Source organism: Pomacea canaliculata, linkage group LG14, assembly GCF_003073045.1.
Source record: "Pomacea canaliculata isolate SZHN2017 linkage group LG14, ASM307304v1, whole genome shotgun sequence".
In the NCBI taxonomy this organism is placed as follows: Eukaryota; Metazoa; Mollusca; class Gastropoda; order Architaenioglossa; family Ampullariidae; genus Pomacea; species Pomacea canaliculata.
This window is the reverse complement of record NC_037603.1, coordinates 14,471,244-14,484,028: the sequence shown is the minus strand read 5'-3', so window position 1 is coordinate 14,484,028 and position 12,785 is coordinate 14,471,244. Positions and strand designations below refer to the sequence as shown.

Below are 12,785 nucleotides of genomic sequence, written 5' to 3'. Positions count from 1 at the left end.
GCTATGATTCATCACTATCAACCAGGTAGGGTGAGGGGAAAAGAAATAAGTATAAAACATATTTATTTTATCCCACAAGACGAAGACAAAATGCTTCCAACCTTTATTGATAACTCTAATAATTATTACTAGTTAAGCAAGCTGCGGGTCTTAACATGATTGCTCAACATGTGCATGTGAAAGGACACAACTGCATAGCAAGATTTGTTTTTTATACATACAGAAAGACAATGTTGGAATGATCAACTCTTCATCTACTTCTGTGTGTCTTTAAAAATCTAGATGTAATTCTTGCCACATGCCCATGCTTTCTCATTGTTTTTAAATGTTCAGATTACAGCTACAAAATACAACACCGTGGCAGGACATGCAATGCAGATTGATGCAATTCTTCGTCAGGTGATTGTATTTATGCTTGCTTACAATTTCTAGTAAAATTTTCAAAACAATTTTGGTAACATTAGACTGAGGGATTTACAACTTCACACAACTATCAGCCATACCAGGGACGATGGAGGCAGCATAAAACACCAGGTATAAAGATGGTGGTACACTGACCACAAAAGTGCTTGGTTTCTAAAACATTTTCATTCTGAATTTTAAAAAGTTGAATTTTGAAAAAAAAAACCAAAAAACACTGAAAAAGTAAAAATTTTTGCACTAATTGACAGATCTGCAACAAACTTTTCATAAAATAGATCTCAACACTGCCTACCACAGCAAATGAAAGCAAAAATCTAACACAATGTTTTGAAAATAAGTACATCACATAAACAAAAATATAGCTGGTGACCAAACTAAAGAAAAAAAAGAGCAGCAACAAGAAAATTTAGCACTTTTCTTGCGTCTCCTATTGTTGACATTTTCAAAGTAAAAAATACTTGCTCAATCAAGTAATTTGTACTTGTAGAATCTGGTGATATGTTTTGCAAGTGATTTTTTACGATATTTAAATTTTTTTTTACAAAGCACGATTACTATAAAGACGTTATATTTTTTTCTTTCAAAAAATAAAATTTTCTTTGTACCGAGTCAAAATGTATGCAGATCCTTTTGAAAAAAACAAAGCAACAGGTGATAGGTGTGGAGAAGACATTGTATCTGGGTCTCTGAGCCCACAATGTACACCAAATACTATTTTAAAATTTGTCACATAGCTGATCCCTCATACAAATATGTGTTCATATTTAGAACTTTGTCAGGTCTTTTATATGAAATAGCACCCACACCTATGGGGAAAAAAAACAGTAAACACCCTCTTAGAAGAAAAAAAAACAATAAAAAGACAGGTAGTAAATGGAAGTACAAGGACCACTAAATGCTTGAATAATAAGTACTATCTTTGATTAAATCTGTACATTTTAAGATTGTTTAAATAATGGTCATCACCATATTAAGGTTAATATCTAAATAAATTAACAGTAGAAACCTCGAAGTGATGCCAAGTGCAAATTAGAACTAACCAGAACCCTTCCAGATTCTTATATATATTTACAAAAAAAACAAAACAAAAAAAACTGAGATTGTTGCTCATTATCCTAGTGTTTATCGCTTTGCTCTTTTCTCATTTCAGAAAATGTGTACACCTGACAAATGCATACAGATGTGCATAGATGCATGCTCAGCACATGCTCCATGGGTGATTGTTGGCGCAGTGGTTAAAGTGCCTGTCACCAGTGAGAATTGGGTGTTGTAGGTTTTTATCTTGGCTGAGACATCTCTCTGGATGTGACATCTGTTTACATGACTGATTCTCAGTGATTTCTTCAGGTACTCCGGTTTCCTTTACTCTGTGTTGTGTGTGCATTTAACAGCTACCACAGAAAGGTGTGTTTTTATATGCTCGTTTATAAAGTGCTTTCAGTCCAGCTGGAACTGTCTACCTTAAATCATCACAGTGATACATTTTTTCAAAGTACACAGTACACAAGCTGTTATAAGTTAACATTGCTAAGAAGCATTATATGAGATTGTCTGGAACACAATTCGCAATTCAACAAATGTTAATGAAAATATTTCTGTCCCTATCCTCTGTGACATCAAGAGAAAGCTATTTTGTACAAGGATTCACAATAAATATTTAACATTGTGAAAAGCGAATACAAATTACTTCCACTAGACCAGGATTTCAGCAAAGTTTATAAGATATTTTTTTTAAACATTTTCTTGACATAACCTGCAATTCTTAAAACCATGGTTATAGAAGCTGGCCAGGACAACATGCCATGCTATCATGACAGACAGCATGGGCCCTTCATTCCCTTAATAAGGATGAATGATGATAAAGATGAGATCAGTGGGGTGTTTTGAGTTGTTGTAACGCAAGTCGTTCTTCTAATGATGGTTACTATGCCAGAAATCTTAGAAAACATATTGTGACCTAAGCTCTTCTAGATTTACAAAATGGTGAAATTTCAGAACTGATGCAGGATTCATTATTCTTATATTCATTAGGATTCACCATTGCTTTTAGAATGATGTTTAACTATTTAGTATAAGTCATTCTTTCATAATAACTATTTTTTGTAACGTAAAGAGAGTCTAAAAGTTACTACAGCAGTAAATGCCAGGGCCTTATCATGGCCTTGATGACCAAAACCTACAAATGTTAAGGGAACAATCAACATCAGTAAATCAACACATGTACACATGCTATTGCTGACTTACTTTTACTTCAAGACTAGAAATAAAAGGCATCTACTCATTTGAGAAGAAAGATATGCCCATCTAAGACACTCTCAAGCTCATGAAAAGTCTTAAAGAAAAGAGCAACCCACAAATATAAAATTTAAACTGATCATTGCAGTTAAAGAGAATAGGCAATGCTGACTTTTCGGCATAAACAGCTCACAAGTGCACAGCAATGATTCTTATCAAGTATATCCCAGGCTTTGTTTTTATTAGAAGGGCAATGGCATCAACATCATGCTAGTTACTATTAGATTGTAGAATATGCTCGAAACAGCAGCATGCCCTCGTCTGCAAGATTTATGGTAACCTCCTGCATGGCAGCCATAAAAAACACAGTACCACGACGCAGCTCAATGGGATCTGGTAGGGTACTGTTACTAGCCTTTCCTTTTCCCTGTATGACAATGGAGATGCTGGCACTTTGTAAAGGGGCCATTCGGAACTCTTTCACTTTAGGTGGTGCCTACAGATAAAAACGAATGAACAGACAAGTGTACTTCTTAATTTCTAAATTTTATTTTACATTTCTGACAAAAACTTTATTGAAAATATGCTTGTCTTCAACATATTTGAGTTTTACAATTGAAGTGATATAGTACTCAGTTTAGTGAACAGGGAAATCTTTTAATCCAGTATCATGAATTCTTTACTATTTAGCATAATTATGATAATGTGCAAATGGAACAGCAATTGTAACGGAATTCAAAATGATCCTACCTCGTATTTTGCTACACCAAAGTCCACAATATCAGCGGGATGAAAGGAGGTAACTGTGATGTCATTTACATCCTCCACTCCAACAAATTTCATGCGGTTCATCGGGTAGCCCACATAGTCCAGCATTGAGACTAGCGTGTGTTTGTCTATATACTTGAAAGTCAGTCCTGCCCTCACAACATTGTCTGAGCATGCCATGCACTCCATGCAGTCTGCAATGAAAGTGGTTACTCATCTGTCGTTGTCTGCCACAGACTTGTTCCAGGTTTCATCATAATAATTATTTTTTATTATATCTTCTTAATGTGATCCTGATTTTGGGCAGAATTCAAAATCATTTAAACTGTTTCCCCACAAAATAATGGATCATGCCTTCCACCACCCACCAATAATTTTTTTTAAAATATAGTCTCCATTCCATATCTCAAGACTGATTATTTCACTAACACTGCCTCTTGCCATGCTTAGTGGCAGAATGGATGACTAACTTCTGGCGGCACAGGAATCCCTTTTCAATCTCTAAAGAGACACAAAATGGACCACTTACCACCTGATAAGTATGCATGTGGGATTCTTGCCCGCAGGAACATTGCTTCTCCTGGCTGCAGTCTCACAACGTTTAGGAAATAAATGGCAAATGCCCCTGCATCCCCAGGAAACTCTTCATGCAGCTTCAACAAAATGTCACCAACGTAGGGTGATATATCCTCACCCTTCTTCTCTGCAAGATTTTTGACAAATACTTTCACAACAAAAAATTGCTTTGATGTTTTTTTAAAGGTTGTCTTACACTTGCTGTTCTGACAAATGGGACTTGTACAGCTAACTGTGGCACAGTACTTTAAAATTACATCATAGCAGTTGTTTGATTACAGATCAAGAATTATAAAATCATTTGTATCTATAACAGAAGTACTCTTTTCAAGTTGATTTGTGAGCTGAAGCAAAAGTTTATTAATGTCCGCATGTGATATAAGTAACTCACTCATTGCTTGGACTTTTTTCACAAGTTTTTCTAGCTCAATCTTAACTGTCTCCTTCTCCTTCTCAATAAGACCCGAAAATGTTGCTCTCATAGCTTCACAGTGAGTTTGGGGAGTCAAGCTGCGGCTGTTGGTCATAAGCTTTACACAAAGCTGTGGTCCCACAACATTCCGCAGTTCTTCAATTCCTAATTAAAAAAACAATAATAATAATGACTATGATATAAGTATAAAAGAGAATGGAGAAACACTCAAGTGATCAAAATGTGGCAAGATGGAAAAAAAGGGAACAGTACTAGTTATTGTAATGCCATATAAAAACAACCTATAAATAAGCATTGAGGTACTTAAAGATTTTTACCAGATGGGGGGGAGAGGGGAAATTGGTTTTTTTATGCCGTCAGCAACTAAGGCTATATCACGGTAAGGCAGCCAACCCTATAAACAGATGCCCGAGACGAGAGCCGAACCCAGGGCAGCCAACCCTCACTGTATTGGTGACAGGCGCTAACTGTTGCACCACCGGACTGCCCTTTTACCAGATGCTTGATGATAAATTTTCATTTTAAAATTCTGTATTAAGATCTAAATATCAAGCACAAAAAATGGATGCTAATGAAAGTTTTTCTTACTCTGAAAGTAATCTGCAATTTCGGTAATAGGACGGAAACCACAAAGCCCAACAAAAGGGGTCAGAGCAATAGCAAGCTCTGGCTTATGGTTGTCATCTTTGTATAAGTCAGGCCTTTTCCTAAATAATTCCTCAGCATCTGCCTGCAAGAAAAGATATCACACATTTTCCATCACTATCAGGCCATTTCTATATTCACTAATTTTGTGTTAGACAAGTAGACACTTTGTTCTTTTACAACATTTGAAGTAAGCAGTGGTTCTCAAAGTGTGGTCCGTGGGTATAGGTCAGGTGGTCCGTGGCTGCAGTCGTCATATGTCAGCAAAGTGATGTTTAAAGTGATGCATTCCTCGCATTACCATTTTAATTACAAATAACGAGGTACATAGTTTTATGTCAACTTATTACTATACTACTGTCACAAAAAGGACATTTAGTTTTGAATTGTAATGAAACAAATGTGGCAGTTTAAATTTGAAATTCATAGTACAGACTGATTTTTTGGTGGTCTGCCATATTTTTTACTTAAGTAAAGTGGTCCGTAGTCCGAAATACTTTGAGAACCACTGATCTAAAGGATAGCTTTGTCCCATTTTAATAATTTATGCACTTTAAAAAAAAAACCCATGTTAACAAACTTTTTTTAAAAGCTGTTTTTAATAGGACAAATAAAGATGAATGTGTCTAAGTTTGGCAAAGTTTATACTAACCGTCATGTAAAAATGTTTGCCCATATTTGTCTACTTAAAGAAGCATATTTTAATCTATTCAAAGGTTTTGATAAAGAAAATACAGCAACATACCTTATTTGGGTGAGTTTGGATGGAAAGTGATGTCCTGACTGATAGCACTTTGAACAGGAATGGCAGCTTCATTTTGAAGTAATCCTTAACCTTCTGTCCAAGACTGTCTGGGTTGGCCTCAATCCAGTCTAGTAGTGCCACATCCTCTTTCCCTTTTCTAACTGCATAGGATGGGCAGTTGGGATGTGTTCCCATCCACAACTAATGAAAGAAATTTTTATTTTATAAGATACTAATGCATACCAATTTCTTTTGTTTTCCTCTTGCTCCCTCCATTGTAAGCATGTTGTTCATGCATGCACTCACTAATAGTATAACTATTACTTACTATCCATACATAATGTTCAATAAATATAATACTTAAGAAAAATTGCTACTTTTACAAATAAAATAATAAAGATATTTGATCCAACACTGCTTTATAAATACAGCATTAAAAAGGGATAACAGTATTTTTGCACCTCTCTCTTTTACTTGCACGCACACACACACACACATGTATGCTAAGAGATTATGAAAATTCAGTGATCAGAAAAGACAAGAATTGTTTTACCTCGGCATACTTTTCAGTGGGGTCAATCTTAAATGTGGGATCAACACTGGCTTTAAGTTTTGCAACCTCACTATCAGCACCAATTTTGCCCCATGCATAAGTCATCACACCACAACGCAGCTCAAACACTGCAAGAAACACAATACAATGTCAATATAATCAAAAAGTTCTTTGTTAACAATAAAAATATTGTAGAAGAAACAATCCCACTAAGGGATCAAATTAAAGCTGTTGTTATTTCCAATGGGACCATTGGAAATACTTATCCTTTTGACTTTTCTAAAATGCTGATTTCAACTCATGCATTGAAGTGGAATGATTAGGCACAAGACATACTCAAATCATATTTCTAAATTGCTTTCTCAGTTGATCATATGACTATCCAACATATTTTGACGAAACAATATGAAAAATACAATTAAAAACATTGGGTAGTAAAATATAGCTTTGGCAGGGGTGAGGTGAGGAGAAGCCAACAGCATGTAGTCCCCCAATAACTGCATCACCTCTAAAAATAATCAGTATTATTTTCTACCAAAGAGACAGTTTATCATCTTAATTTTTGGGTTTCTTTTACATAATGTTTATCTTATAAATAAAGCAAAGTGAGTGAATGTACTGATATAACACACCCGACCATTTTTAGCTTTAATCAGTAGTAATATATATTGAAATATAGTAACTTCCTTGTATAGCTATAAATCACATGTATCATGCTTAACGGAGTACACAGATAAAAAAAGGAGCAGCCTTTTTAGTGAATTGTTCACATCAGTACATGACATTTCATCATTCTTTTAAAAGTTACAAATATGATATGCAATTAGTAGTACAGTTAAACATGAAGCAGAACAACACCCATTTCAGTGATTACTGCGCCATAAGAGTCTCTAACTTTGACCAGCTTTGAGTCTGAACGTAATTAAGTGACGATGCTAATCAGGTGAGGGAAAAGAAATCTGGCAGGGAATGGAAAGATTTTATTATCATTAGTAATGCGCAGTCTGTGCATGTAGTCGTCTAGTTAAACAGGAAACGAACCAAAAACTTTATTATCGGATGTTTATAACTAAGCTAATGACTGTTCTCTGTAATACTGATCGTGGTATTGACAATAACACAGAATTAGCTGTTAATTTCAGAAATTCGTCTTATGTTTATTCTCTAATGATTATGGTGTTTAAGTAGAAGATATCATAATGAAAGGCACAATTTTTAAGGTGGAAGTTATTTTTTGAAGATTAATTACAAACCATTATGCATGTTATAACTAAATAATATGTTGACACAAGAGGTTACCTTGCGGCTCCGCCATGTTGACTAAACAACGTAGAGTCCAGTGACGTGACTAGACTAGTTTCGTATACAAGACTACAGGGGTATTTTACTAAAAGATGAAGACCTGGATGAAGAAGGAAAAAAGATGCAGAAATCTACATTTAAAGTTAGTCTTACAATTATTTTTGTAAATACATTTTTGTGATTCATTTGTGACTAAGGAAGACCCACTGTTTGTCGTCTGCTGTTTTCGGCGTTACTCATAGACGACCACAGAAATATGAAGAAAATAGTGCACTAGAGTGGAATATTCATCTTGAGTTTTACAATACGGATATTTAAACATCTGTGAACAATTAAAATGATGGAGGTTAGATATACTAGAAAATTCCATTTTACGCAAACATTAATCCTTAATCTACATTAACGTCAAAGTGCTCGATTCGTAAAATACTCAAATTTGGAGTTCGCGGCAGACGACGATATATTAGCTCTTCACACAGTAAAGCTGACCACTCTGTGACAGGAGTATGTGAGCTGCAAGCATAAACATATAAAAACAAAAAAGTCAGAATGGATGAATCTCTACGACATTTCAATCCAAATCCAATGCTCTCCGCGAACATTTTTTCAAAGGCATTTTTTTGGTGAGTCATATTTTATAATTGTTGATGACTAATTTTATATCACTTTGGAACTATTCTATCATTTCCTTTTGCTTTTCATTGTTTTTATAACTGTACCCAAATAAGCTAAGTAAGCATAAAAGAATTACATTTGAATATGCAGAATGTTAACTAACTAATCAGTTCATATGAAATGAAATGTTCAGTCTTTATATATTACATAACAGACTAACCATTTCATTTTCCATTTCATTCCAAAATCCATGCTGGAGTTAAATTTTTCCATTGATGGTCAAACCAAGTGGTCAAACAGTGATGCAGAGGTTTATGTACCATTACTTTCTTGCATCCATGCAGATGGTACTAGAAGCTATTTATTATGATATATAATATGATAGAAATATAGTTATTGCTTGTGCTGTGCTGTACTGTTTGTGGTTAGTAGATCAAAGCCTTTTGCTTTAACTTAGAAATGTGCTGATTCACATGGTTATATTCAGAATTTTTGAAAGTGGATCTCCTTGCATGCATGTGTATGTATAGAACATCATGGCACTAATTAAAAAGGCTCTTAGTTTATCACTTGATTTCTTTAATTTTTTTTTTAAAGTAGATGTGAACTTTCCTCGTGAATTTTCTAAGAGATATTCTTCCTAGTGTTCAGATAGGCAGTTAGTGCAGGGTTAAATATCTTGTCACTAGTAAGAAATATATGGCCTGGATTAAATATCCTATTAGATGTACTCTTTGCATGTGACACCTGCTTATAGAAGTGATTGTAGGAGATTTTCTTTAAGTTTTCTTATTCCTACCCCTTCAAAGTCCAGAGTGTGAAGTCACTGGTAAGTAGAATAAGGTGACCAGACGTCCCTCTTTTGACCTCGGGCCGCCTGCTCATCGGGCGGGATGCCCAATGTCCCGCTTTCTGGCTTTCTGGCAAGTCTATCAAATGTTGCGGTTGTCTTTAAAAATCGGAATACCGTACGCTGATTCGGCGTTCTTTGACGGTGACGACACCATCATCGGCGCATGTCCCGCTTTCGCCCCCGAAACGCCTGTTCACCTTAAGTAGAAGCACTTTCCTATCAAATAAACAAATTCTGCTTCTCTCTTTGATGACTCTAAAATTAATGCCTGAAAATAGGATAATTATAAATGTTTTTTTATGTACCATAATGAATTTTGTTGTGTAATTACTTTTTAAACTCTTTTGTACTAGAGCTAGCACTTATTCCTCCACCTCCAGTAACTTGTTGTAATGATGTTAATATGGAACAGATGATTTTCAGACACTTATTTCATTATTACCACCATCACCACATCCATGAAAAATGTGTGCTCTCTCTAGCACTCTACCTTTCTGTACTATCAATTATTCTCTTGGTTTATTTCAGTTCAAACAAGTTTGTTATGACTGGTCTGTGGTGGGGATAATGATGTTGCATAAAGTTGAGATAAATGCTTTATAAATATAAGAAGCTGATAAGACTTGGTAAGGCTATGCTCATGAGTATAAACTATATACTTTCCTAAACAGACTAAAAGTTTGTCCCATATTCCACATTTGGCATTCACTGGTTTACCAGGTGTTGAAGTGCCCTTTGTCACTTGTGATGTGTCATGCTCTTATCCAGTGGAGTAGATGTGCTACAGGGATTGAGGTCACCTGACATAAAAGTACATACAAAAATAGCTCAAGCAGTATTGAAACCTTTGTGCAGATATTGTATATGTCTCATCATGTGTTTATGCTTTTTTATGTCTAGCTGGAGTTTTACCCATCAAAATAACATCTGTTGGTTCATTATGCTGTGAGAACTTGTTAGTAATTCTATATTAAAAAAAAAAAAGAACTATAATACTTGGTCTTTTCACCAAAAGTGTAGCTGTTGTGATTTGATTATATTGATCGGTAGATTTTTCATGCAGTTTTTGTGGGCATACCATTGTGAGTGGTAATCTTCTGCTGTTTTATTTCACATAACTTAATGTACTTAAGTGTGGAATTCACTGTGTGCTTATTAGTATGCACCAAACTCAGCATAACAAGAGAACCAGTGATACATTTGCCCTTTTTTTTTGTGGAATAGCCTTCCTAATGTAGCATAATCTAATAATCTACAGTAAATATCTCTGACCCAAGTACAGCTCTGTGAACTTTGTTGCAGGATATGAGTCAGCATACACTTTTGTATAGGAGAGTAGAAAATCTCACCAGTTTCTACATAAGTTCAGCTCGGATAGAACATTCTTATGTGAAATATACTTACGATAATGATTCATCATACATAGCAGCTGTTGTGAATATGTTCCTTCAAGGTCTCTGTGCTCATTATCTGGTCTCTGTGGTCATTGTCTGCTTATCAGACTTAAATAACTCTTTGTCACAGAAGAAAAGAGAGACTGAAGGACAGCACTGTTAGTGTTATCTAGGTCATGCTGTCTAGAATAACCTACTTTTCTCTATCTGACATTGAGATGATGCTGACTACTTTTAAAAATCTTTTTCTAATTTGTATGTCATCCCTGACTGACAATTTTTGTATTTTCTGTCAGTGCTGTTTACAGTATAAGATGTTTTTGTCATTTAATTGGTTGAAACATAGGTGTGTGGTATTTGGGTGCAGTGGTTGTGTGTGTGATTTGTGTACTATAACTAAAAAATAATAATAGTCAAAAACAAGTAAGAACTAATAATAGAAAATTTATGTATGACAGATTTAAAAAGTACTGAAGCAATCAAGAATGATAGATCTATGCCAGATACAAACAATGGTTTGATAGACAGTGTATACTATAAACTCTATAATAGACATCACAAGTGAAAAACGTGTTCTGGCACTTACGGCTTCATCAAATCATAGTACAAAATCAATTTTTAAATTTAAGTTTAAAATTTATTAAGTTTCTGTTTCTATGGAATGGATACTATTTAGTGTGTTGAAATATTGCCCAATTCTCGCACTGCAAAAACTTAAAATGATTTGTAAGCAACTGGCAAAGAAGACAGTGAAGCAGAAGTGACACACACTGCTATTGTTGATATGTCATTTGTCGGAAAGTGTTAGCTGCATTATGTGTGTTGGCAAACATCTCAAGAACTTTTGTATACCAGTACTCAAATTGTGTGTAGTTGCAGGCAATATGTGTAAATTGCATATGTAAAGGGGAGAATATGTGTGTGTGCATGCACGCATATTTGCCAGTGTGTCAAGAAATTGCAAATTTTTTTTCTTGCAGTCCTTAGCTCAGTCTAAAATAACAAATGACCTTTAAAAAAACATGGACTCTTAAATCTTAAATCATATGAATATGTAAATGTGGACTATATGGATATAGAATAGGAAGTTTACTTTCAAAGCTTATCAATTGGACATTTTTTGCTTTTAGTTTGATAATGAATTTGGCAATGGATGATCTACTTTACTAGAAGATTCATGTGAATTACTGTTAGAGTTGTTCTTTTTTCAGTTGGCTGAATCCATTGTTTAAGAAAGGGAAGAAAGAGCCATTAAATAAGGATGACATGTTCAATGTTGCATCTGATGATTCTTCAGAGAATCTCGGTACCAAGCTTGAAAGGTTAGTACAATGTCCAAGATGTGTTAATTAACATTCATCTGAAAATTTTATCATTTTCCTGGTTAGATATCTTATAATTTACTGCATTAGTTCATATAAAGAGTACCTATTGCTTCAGCAAGACACCGGGATTTTCACCCTGTTAAGATATTAATAATAAGTCACTGGCTTAAACACTAGTATAATTTGAGAGAAAATTTTAGGTTGTTAATTTTTTTGTTCAGAAATTTAAATTATGAAAAATTATATTAAATTGTGAAAAAAAATCATGAAGCTATAGAAGTTGGACGAAACAATTATCTTTACATCTAAGTGATGTAACAGAACAGATCATTGTTCTAGTTGCTTTTGCATATATATGCAGAGACACAAAATTTGTATTGTCTTAAAGGACTTTTTTTTTAATCTTCTAAGGGTCCCTTTGCAGCTATTCATGAAGAAAAGATGGATCTTGTTGGATGCATTAATAATGCATTTGCCTTCAAATGATTTATGGTGTCGTTCTGTGCTACTGTTTCAGGGAATGGATGAAGGAAGTGAAAAAGGATGGCGGAAGAGGAAAACCCAGTCTTCTCAGGGCACTGATGCGGCTGTTTGGCACCCAGTATATGCTTCTTGGAATTATAGTTTTTATTGAGGTAATATTTTAATATTTATAGCACTTTAAGATGTTTGTGTAATAAATTTATATGACATATTGAAAATTTTCTTTTTATCTTATTAAAGAAGGCAATGCGAAAGCACAAAATAGAATATAATGTCTTTCAACTATTCCTGACTAAGCCTTTTTCTGCTCCTTTCAATTAAAATAAATGATAAAAGAAACATCTGCTTTATCCAGATAACTCATTTTAAAAGTGTTATGAAGATGAATGCAGTGGGCAGGGCCAGGGAATTAAAAGGAATAAACTAACAAAAACA

The 12,785-nt window shown here is 34.5% G+C and overlaps 2 protein-coding genes across 7 annotated transcripts in view; one reads left to right on the top strand and one right to left on the bottom strand.

The window, feature by feature from the left end:
• Positions 1-2,650: 2,650 nt before the first annotated feature.
• On the bottom strand, positions 2,651-10,580 carry LOC112555878 (mannose-6-phosphate isomerase-like). Of its 2 annotated transcripts, none has more exons than XM_025224443.1 (8): positions 10,553-10,580; positions 6,379-6,506; positions 5,826-6,026; positions 5,024-5,165; positions 4,394-4,579; positions 3,956-4,129; positions 3,409-3,620; positions 2,651-3,154 (listed from the first exon to the last, which is right to left on the bottom strand). In XM_025224443.1, exons 1-8 carry the CDS (start codon positions 10,566-10,568, stop codon positions 2,939-2,941), a joined length of 1,275 nt encoding a protein of 424 aa, XP_025080228.1. In that variant the 5' UTR covers positions 10,569-10,580; the 3' UTR covers positions 2,651-2,938. The 2 variants fall into 2 exon arrangements, with proteins under 2 accessions (XP_025080228.1, XP_025080227.1); XM_025224442.1 differs by lacking the exon at positions 10,553-10,580 and adding an exon at positions 7,678-8,086.
• LOC112555873 (multidrug resistance-associated protein 4-like) overlaps positions 8,115-12,785 on the top strand; it is a 38,619-nt gene continuing 33,948 nt past the window's right edge. For 4 of the 5 annotated variants that reach the window (XM_025224434.1, XM_025224435.1, XM_025224436.1 and 1 more), the window contains exons 1-3: positions 8,115-8,303; positions 11,754-11,864; positions 12,385-12,502. In XM_025224434.1, coding sequence (XP_025080219.1) covers positions 8,230-8,303; positions 11,754-11,864; positions 12,385-12,502 — 303 coding nt within the window. In that variant the 5' untranslated portion in view covers positions 8,115-8,229. Of the gene's footprint in view, positions 8,304-10,582; positions 10,602-11,753; positions 11,865-12,384; positions 12,503-12,785 lie in introns of those variants that run through there. The other variant, XM_025224438.1, reaches the window with a different exon arrangement.

Coding starts and splice junctions, on each gene's coding strand:
- LOC112555878 (XM_025224443.1), bottom strand. Junction 5,166..5,825: donor TCCAAACTCACCCAAATAAG/GTATGTTGCTGT, acceptor CTTTTCTTGCAG/GCAGATGCTGAGGAATTATT. Junction 4,130..4,393: donor GAAAAAAGTCCAAGCAATGA/GTGAGTTACTTA, acceptor AAAATCTTGCAG/AGAAGAAGGGTGAGGATATA.